General features: G+C 38.3%; 1 protein-coding gene across 5 annotated transcripts in view; it reads left to right on the top strand.

Annotated features, from left to right (window-relative positions):
- The window catches only part of Arhgap6 (Rho GTPase activating protein 6), a 484,877-nt gene that overhangs the window by 451,992 nt on the left and 23,002 nt on the right, over positions 1–9,883 (top strand). For all 5 annotated transcript variants that reach the window (XM_031371330.1, XM_031371345.1, XM_031371361.1 and 2 more), the window contains one exon: positions 5,245–5,424. In XM_031371330.1, coding sequence (XP_031227190.1) covers positions 5,245–5,424 — 180 coding nt within the window. The remainder of the gene's footprint in view (positions 1–5,244; positions 5,425–9,883) is intronic.

Genomic DNA, 9,883 nt, shown 5'->3' on the forward strand with positions numbered 1-9,883 from the left:
GAAGTCATAGTGGCTGATGATCAGATAGATTTTGCAACTAGTGAATGTCCAGCTGTCTTTAACTACAGCCAGTTTAAATTACTAAGTTTAAAAAAGGCAGGAAAAATAGAAGGACAACATTACTTCCTTGGACAGGTTAAAAGTAATCAAATCTAGACACTATTGTGGATGCCAGCAAGTGCTGGATGACAGGAGCCTGATATAGCTGTCTCCTGAGAGACTCTGACAGTACCCAACTAATAAAGAAGTAGAGCACAGGATTCCTAATGAAGGAGCTAGAGAAAGGACCCAAGGAGCTGAAAGGTTTGCAGCCCCTTAGGATGAACAATAATATGAACTAACTAGTACCCTCAGAGCACCCAGGGGCTAAACCACCAACCAAAGAGTACATACACATGGTAGGACTCATGGCTCCAGCTGCATATGTAGCAGAGGATGGCCTAGTTGGTCATCAATGTGAGGAGAGGCCCTTGGTCCTGTGAAGGTTCTATGTCCCAGTATAGAGGAATGCCAGGGCCAGGAAGCAGGAGAGGGTGGGTTGATGAGCAGGGGGAGGGGAGAGGGAACAGGATTTTTTTTTTTTTTAGTTTTAGTTTTTTTATTTTATTTTATTTATTTTTTTATTTTTTGGAGGGGAACCTGGGAAATGAGATATTGTAAATAAAGAAAACTTCTAATAAAAAAAAGAAAAGGAAAACAACAAAAAAAAAGGAAGTAAGTATAAGCAGGTAGCCGTGTAGGACTTAAGTAGCAGATTAGTACAGAATGTTTCTGTGGCCAGATTCTCTCATTCTGCTAAGATATGAACCTTGGGAGCATTGTAAAACAGATGATATAACTTATTCTGAGAGAGAAAGAGACAGACAGACAGAGATACGAGAGGAGAGATGAGTGTTAGAAAGCTCCTCTTATCAAAGGCAATAGAGAAAACAGGAGTCTAGAAGGTGGAGGAGATGGGATAGAAGATAAACTGAATCAATGAATGTAGTACCAAATCTCTTCAGACACTGAGAAAAGGGATAGTCATGACCTAGAAGACCTGCAAATGGCTCCATGGAGCAGGCTGGGTAAAAGCTACATTTTAAATAGCGTATGGGAAATTGAGATGAGCCATGTAAGCATGGAATAGGAATAAAAGTTAGTAATGGTGGGGGTAGAGGAACAAAGGAGAAGTTCTTTGCTTAGACTTTTGTAGTTGAATGAACAGGTAGGGAACACAGAATGGGTAGAAGCAGATAGGAGGGCAGCCTACCATACCGTAAATTGGAGTCAAAGAACAGAGTATTTGTCTAGCTCTTCTACCTATTTTTTAGTTTGTGTTAGCCATTTGTTAGACCATGACATTTTTTACAGAGTGCATCATGGAAGAAAACTGACTCCAAATAGTAAAAAGAAAAAAAAAATATCTAGATGCTCACAATGTTTTGCCAGAGCCCCATCTTTGTGAAAGAGGAAGAGGAGGGAAAACAGAGGCAGGGCTGGCAAAGGCCAACACTTCCTCATCTGCAAAGTAAAAATATCATGTCCTTGATAAAATGTGTTTAAAATTCAATGTACTCTAAGTTGGTTAAGATCATGAAGATATATACTAAAATGTATGTTCATATATTGAGGAAAATTGTTGGTTTACCCACTGATGTGTTGAGGAAAATGGTGGTATTTTATTTAATTTGTTTTCTTGTGTTAATTTTGTTTTATTACATTCTGTTAGACTTGGTATTTTCTTTGCCACTTAGGAGAAAAAGAAAATTTCAAGTTTCTGAAATGTTTCATTTCCCTTTTAAAAAATATTATAGTAAGAATAAAATGTGGTGTGACTAGGCATTTGTTTGGTGAGAAAGTCCATAGCTGGCATCAAGTTCTTAGAGGGACTAGATAAGAAGCAACAAAGAACTAATGTGGAGCTATACTTCTTGATCTTTGAGGAGGTACTTGCTTCTAGAACACAAAAAGTTGGCTTTGGAACTTCAGCAAGATTGTGCCTCACTTGCCTCAACCTCCTCTAGTCTTGCCTTAAAAGCTCATTTTCCCTTCTGCCCATGATGGCATAGAGTCTGTCATAGAAATTGAATAGGACGAAGTACACTTATGTGATGTACAAAACGCTGGCACCAACACAGCTGTATGCTTTCACTCCCTATAGTTCCGCCTACTCCTGGCTCTCCGATTTACTGCCCCGCTATCTATAAAATAATGACCACAGCACAGCTGCTTTACACATAAGCTTATCTAGAGAAAGAGCTGACTATGTCTGTGGAAAGTCCCTAGATATGATGTCTGGACACACTGGACTTTTAATACATGTGAGCTATTTATATGGTGTTTAGAAATGATCTGGGATGCTTATTTAGTGAAGATAGAAGATTTCCTGGAATTGGCTAGCTAACTAAATCATGCAATAATGACCTATTTTTGAATGCTCCTATTACCTAGAGAGATCACATATAGTTTAATTAAGTGAGTAAGTAATATCCATATGAGTATATATTAAAATATGGGGAGCAAAGGGGAGAGATAACCAGAAGCAAGTCTCCCTCACAGTTTCATAAACAGCAAAACAAAACATAAAACAGGGAGAATAAACCACAGCAGCTGGGGATGCAGCTGGAATGCATATGCAGTTTTACAGATGGATAGTATTGCATTCCCAGAATAGCAACCAGAGAAGGAGAAAGCGGAAACAGAGCTCTGGATTGTCCTTGTACTAAACATTCTTTTAACTGAAAACAAAATCTTCAGTTTCTTCATGTTGAGATAGAGACAGAGAGAGAGAGAGAGAGAGAGAGAGAGAGAGAGAGAGAGGAGAGAAGAGAAAACCCCAATTTTACTTTTAAGGGGGATGGGGAAGCTTTCCTGACACCTCCAAGTTCTAAAAGGAGGAACTGGAAAATGACATGTATTTTATTTTCTCCTTAACCATGAATTTCCAGGAAGAGGATTAAAAACTAGAATGAAAACTTATGAAGCTTCATGCTAGTGAAATAAAACAAAGGCCATGTAACTATAAAGGTCCTGCAGAAAAAGCATTGTCTTTTTGATTTTGTGATGTTCAACACAGGCAATACTTTTCCTTGGTGGTGACTTGTTTACCTGAAAATGGCTTTGTTTCTAAAAATGAAACCCTCTGAGTTCTGTGCTGAGCTTGTAGAACAGTACTTGCACCAGTTCAGTGCTTCACATGGGAAGACCTGAGGGCTTCCATAAGGATTCCTGATTCCTATGCGGGGCAACCACATACTGTCTCAAAGATGGTATGGATCTTCTTGGGGTTGGGGATGCATCTTTTTCCTGACAGTAATCAGCATTCTCAGCTAATGTTAATGAGAGAAATGAGAATCATAGAGACCAGTAGAGTTCTCATTGGGGGACATTTTGCCCTATAGGGTACATAAAGCCCCATGTAGAAACACCTGTGGCTGGCACAACTAAAGGTGAAGGGAAGCTACTAGGATTTAATGTTCTTTTTTAAAATTTTTTTATTAGATATTTTCTTTATTTACAATATCTCTCTTCCCAGGTTCCCCTCCAAAAAAAGAAAAAAAAGAAAAAAAAACCACAAAAACTAAAACAAGCCCCTGTTCCCTCCCCCCTCCCCCTGCTCACCACCCCACCCTCTCCTGCTTACTGACCCTAGTATTCCCCTACACTGGAGCATAGAACCTTCACAGGGCCAAGGTCCTCTCCTCCCATTGATGACCGACTTGGCCATCCTCTGCTATATGCATGCTGCTAGAGCCATGAGTCCCCCCATGTGTATTCTTTGAAGTTGCTTAATAGCCTAGGACAGTACCTGAAGCAAAGTAAAGACTGTCACTAAATTTTACTACTGCCATGATAAACACTGGATTAGAGATATTTAGATTTTCCTTCCCATGTGAAAATAAAAAAAGACAAGTAAGTAAAAGGATTACCAAGCTTTTAAAAATTCTCATATTCCTGATTGTAATGATTTAACTTGGAGAAATGACTCCCAAGACAGTGCTTAGCCAAGCACATAAGATATCTTTTTGTAGATATTTCTGTACCTTATTTATAGTAACAAAAGACTGAAAATGACACAAAGGCGTATCACTTGGCTGTGCTTAAAAGAAATCATGATCAGTTTTGTGCAATGGGATGCTTACAGCCCAGAAAAAAGGGAAGAAGGAAAATTGTTTGAAATTGGGAGATTGATGCAACATGTTGGTAAGAGACAAGAAGCCAGTTACAAAATAGGCTATGGAATGAGACTCTAGATATCAGAGGTAAAAAACCCCAACAACTATACCATAGGTGTCTGTGCAAACAGGAACTTAGTAATGCATTTGAACAACTAGATCTGTTGATAGCTGAGCAGATGGACCAGTGAAGATGGTATGGATTGATAAAGGAACAGATAAAGAGACATGTTGATAGGTGATCACTGAATATCGATATTATCATTATTTTTAGTTATTTTATTTATTTACATTTCAAATGTTATCCCCTTTCCCAGTTTCCTCTCTGTAACTCCCCCATCCCATCTTCCATGCCCTGCTTCTATGAGGGTGCTCACTCATCCCCTCCTACCTCACCACCTTAGTGTTTCCCTACACGGGAGTACTGAGCCTTCATAGGATCTAGGGTCTCCCCTCCCACTGATGCCAGATTAGGCCATCCTCTGCTACATATGCAGCTGGAGCCATGGGTCCCTCCATGTGTACTCTTTGGTTGGTGGTTTAGTCCCTGGGAGCTCTGGGGGAAACATCAATATTTTTTAAGGACAAATGGATTGGGAATATTAAATAGGAAGAGATTTATAATAAACACTTAAGAACTGCAACATTTTACTTACTGTGCTATTAAGATGACCATTGGGCTGGTGAGATGGCTCAGCGGGGAAAAGCACCGACTGCTCTTCAGAAGGTCATGAGTTCAAATCCCAGCAACCACATGGTGGCTCACAACCACCCGTAATGAGATCTGATGCCCTCTTCTGGTGCGTCTGAAGGCAGTTACAGTGTACTTACATATAATAAATAAATAAATCTTTTTTTAAAAAAAAAAAAAAGATGACCATTGAAATTTTATCCTCAGTCCAAAATATCCTATGGATATCTTATGGATATCAAATGGAATATTATCATCCCCATTTAGATTTGACAAAGGTGATATTTTTCAGGCAAGAAAAATTACTAATGAAAATTTATCATAGCGTATTGAATCACCTATAATTTTAAAGAGCAACATAAAACTTAATAGTCTTTGGGTTTTCTTCACCCATAGGTCACTGGGAACAAAATGACATCTCTGAACTTAGCCACCATATTTGGACCCAACCTGCTCCACAAGCAGAAGTCATCAGACAAAGAATATTCTGTCCAGAGCTCAGCCAGAGCTGAAGAGAGCACAGCCATCATAGCTGTGGTCCAGAAGATGATTGAAAATTATGAAGCCTTGTTCATGGCAAGTGGCCTTTCAGTAGTGATACATCTCAGTGATTTGATTATTAGTTGCCTGTGGTGGTATAAATGAATCTCAGGTTTTCGCTTTCTGCTTTGCTGTGGTGGTTAGGAGTAAACCATCGCATGTTAGGCAGTTTTGCTCACACAGAAATTTCTATTACTCTTATGTCACCACAAAAGTTTGTTTCCATGTCCTAGCCATCACACAGGAAGAATAAACTTCATTTCAATGTCCTGTATATAATAATCACATGTAAAGATTTAGTTGCTGACAAAACAGGAGTTCTTGCTCAAAATATTGATAAATCACTGCCGTTTGAGTTATGTTATCTCTGTGAATTCATCTGTCTATAACCAACCACGGTGACATGATTTCTCCAAGGTCTATCTTGACAATGCACCTCCTGTATGAAATGGCACCTTTCTTTCCTGTGCCCTTCCCATGTCACTTCCCATGCCTCTTATCTCCTGAAGCCCATTACCATTCTTATTTATGTTTATCTTGCTCAGCATTGTGTTGCAGTCATGTTTGGCCATTTCCTCTACTAGATTATAAGTGTATTTACAGCAAAGACTGTGTCCTTGTTATCTCCTCTCTGTATCCTCAGTACACTTTTGGAAAGTCCTTCCTCTGGTAGGCACTCAGTAAATATATTTTTTTATTTATATTGAATTACAAGTTCCTATTTTCCTTCATAAAACTGCATTGCTTGTTCACACATCCCTTGTAACATCAGAACAAAAGCCAATGTTCTTCTGTTTCTGTTCTCTACTCAGACTGCATGTCAATTTTTACAGGAACATTCTCCATTTTTTCTTTTGCCATTTCTCTTACATCATTTGCAAATGCAACGAAGCCTGCCTATTCCACTAGAAAAGTGGTTCTCAACCAGGGGGCTTGCAACCCCTTTGGAGTCACCTAAGACCACTGGAAAACACAAATATTTACATTACAATTTATAACAGCAGCAAAATTACAGTTATGGGGCTGGTGAGATGGCTCAGCGGGGAAGAGCACTGACTGTTCTTCAGAAGGTCATGAGTTCAAATCCCAGCAACCACATGGTGGCTCACAACCACCCATAATGAGATCTGACGCCTTTGTCTGGTGCGTCTGAAGACAGCTACAGTGTACTTACATATAATAAATAAATAAATCTTTAAAAAAAAATTACAGTTATGAAGTAGCAACAGAATAATTTTGTGGTGGGAGATCACCATGACATGAAGAGCTATATTAAAGGGTCACAGCTTTATGAAGGTTGAGGATCATTGCACTAGGACTTTTTATAGTTCCTTCAACTTAGAATGCTAGCTACCTCTTTTAAATCTCCTGAAGAATTTATCTATACTTATCATATGCTTAACAATTGCCTTATCACCATGTTTGTCCTACCCATTTATTCTGGATATTTAAATGTCAGTGATTTGAAATAGCTTCCCTATTTGTATTACCTGTATGATTAAGACCAAGTTATTCAGTACCCTATAATCATTAATTAAACTCATGTGTAATGGAAAAAAATCTAATTCTTAAAGTTATGGCCAGAATCATTTGCTATGAGAAAGAATTATACAGACTGTAAATATCTGTCCAATTACTAGTTAATAATTATATTTGTTTGATAACATGAGATGGCTTAGAATATCAGTATTTTAGCACTAGAGACATAAGTATCATAATGTTTTATCACACATTTGGTAGACTGCCTCATAGAAGGTGACTTGGGAACCCCAGATCCGTGTACTGCAAGATTCTGTTATATTTAGGCTTTTAAAGTATGCCTAAGAGGAGTGTCCATCATATGCACTTAATTCTATTGACCAGAACTTACCCACAGATCACATCTAACTGCAAGGGAAGTTGGGAGTTGTACTCTGGATAGAAGCCCAGATAGAAAAGTAATGCATTTACCACAGTGAATAACAGTGGCATCTTGCTCCCCATTGTGTCTCCGAAGCATTGTCTCTGTGTTGTACGTGGAAAGCTCTCAAAAATGTTGAATTAGTCATCAACTATATAAATTTCACACTTCAGTCCAAAGCCTCATAATTAATTACATATTTGGATGAATCAAATGTCTGAACTTTTCAATATTTTCATCAAGTTTTAAGTCACATATCATCTTGCCAAGTTGTCTTGGCATTACTTCATGTTCTCTGGACTTTCTTTAACAAAATAATATCTCTCATCAATCTTAATTCTAGTCTCTAAATTCTGTATTCCAAGTAAACTTTTCCTTTATATGAAACTAAAACCATCAGGATTTTTTTTCACCTCAGACACTAACCAAATGCTTCCTGAGCTCCTTGAAAGGCAGAGGTCATTTTGATTATGTCATCTCTCTTTTCTCTACTTCCTGCCACCTGGAGATCAAGACAGCAGCAAAACATCAGGATTCTGTCTCTTGTGATGCTTCCCAAACCTGTCATTATTTTTATCATTTTCTGCAGAGATTAGTGTTGAGATTCTCTTGAGCATTAATGAATATTTTATGTGCACAAGTTATGGTTTCTATTTCTTAAAGAAACCCATCTTGATGGGCTCGACTAAAATCCAATCCCTCCACCCTCACTCCACTATTTCTGCTATGACTCTTCTGCCTACTACTAACACACACACACACACACACACACACACACACGCACACGCACATGCACACACACACACACAGAGAGAGAGAGAGAGAGAGAGAGAGAGAGAGACAGAGACAGAGACGGAGACGGAGACAGAGACAGAGACAGAAACAGAGAGACAGAGACAGAGACATAGAGAGAGAGACAGACAGGGAGAGACAGACAGACAGTCAGACAGAGATAGAAAGACACACACACAGTGAGACACCTTGAATTCATATTCACCCTCTGTTCTTTTTCTCCTTAGAAGTCCCCACTAGTAAGTAATAGAAAACATTGCTAATTTTTCTCTTTTGCTGTGTTTATTCTCACTAAGTTATAATATTTTCTGGTCCATGTAGTTATTACTGCTGTGCCAATGGCATGGTAGAAATATGATAAACACTTATTAGATTCATTAGTGACTTGATAGTAGCTGTGTGATGTATGATTTCTTTCTCACAAGTCCTTACTCATACATGTGGGAAAAGTTTGGGCATGCAAGAATTAAGTATACTTTTCTTAACATAAGTTAACATCGATATAATCATGTCTGAACTCCTTAGGTGGACTGTGGGAAATATACTAAAAATAGGAAGGACAGTGGAAGAAATGGAAGGGAAGAAAAACAAAGATCCCAAATCAGTGTCTGTAAAAATAAAATGGAACCAGAAAACTTGACCGTAGTCCTGTCTCTGCTCTGTTAGTTACATGACCTCATCTTTGATTTCTTTTTCTTTAGTTATCATGAACTAGTGTTAAATGAATGCTAGCCATGATCCTTTTATAGGTCTAACATCAGTGCTCCAGAACTGACTTCTCCTTTATATTTCTTAAAAGCCTAGAAAGAAAATTAATTTCATCACATATTTTAAATTCTCTTTCCATGCATTATCTTTCATAATCCTTTCAGATTCATGGAAGTTCATACATATGAGTCGATAAATATCCAACTGTATATGTGTGAAATTTCGTTTGGTATTTTCATTTTTAAAATTCTTTTAGAATAATTGCTATGGTGGAAAGGATCTAGAAACCCCAAGAAATCTACCAATGACCTAAATGCTGTTTTGAATGTCCTTCATTTTCTAATGCTGAGAATGTTTCCTATGTGACCAGAATTGAGTTAATGGGAAATGGGAAAAGGAAAGAAAGAATATGGCTTTAATATGTGTATTAAAGAGACATCTAAAGTTAAAGGATATTGTGATTCAAGGATTGACTAGCATCTGGGGCTATATCTAAGTGACAGTCTTTACCCTGTATTTACGGGATCTTGGATTCTGTCCCCTCAAGCCATAAGAACATGGGGGTTTTGTTTGGTTGGTATTTGTTTGTTTGTTTGTTTTAGGAGTCAGATCAGCCACTTGTTTGTAAGTCTTTGGAGATAGGTCCTACTGACAATCTTCAAGGTCACAGGCAAAGTGTGACACAGTAGCTTATGTTTATGAGACTACTGCCTAGGAGACTGAGGCAAAGACATTCTCAGGGTGCTAGTGGCCAGTCTGAGTTATAGAGTGAGTTCTACACCAGCCCAGGTTACTGTTTGAGACGCTATGTCAGCAAAGATTATAATAGTAGTGCACAAACTTCACTGTACTGCAGAATTTTCAAAGAATCTTGTTAGACATTCATATTCCTAGGCTACTTTTCAGAAGATAGAATTCAATAGCACAGGGCCCAGGAATCAGCACTTTTCTAAAGTATCCCTTCAGGAAGGATTCCTATCATGCCTAAGGAAACCACATATTGGGAAATACAGATTGGGTAGAAAGACCATGACCTTTGGGGTTAGTTATCAAAATTCAGATTGCCCCCAAGCTATTTGTGTGTGTGTGTGTGTG

The sequence above is a fragment of the Mastomys coucha genome, chromosome X, assembly GCF_008632895.1.
Source record: "Mastomys coucha isolate ucsf_1 chromosome X, UCSF_Mcou_1, whole genome shotgun sequence".
Taxonomy (NCBI): Eukaryota; Metazoa; Chordata; class Mammalia; order Rodentia; family Muridae; genus Mastomys; species Mastomys coucha.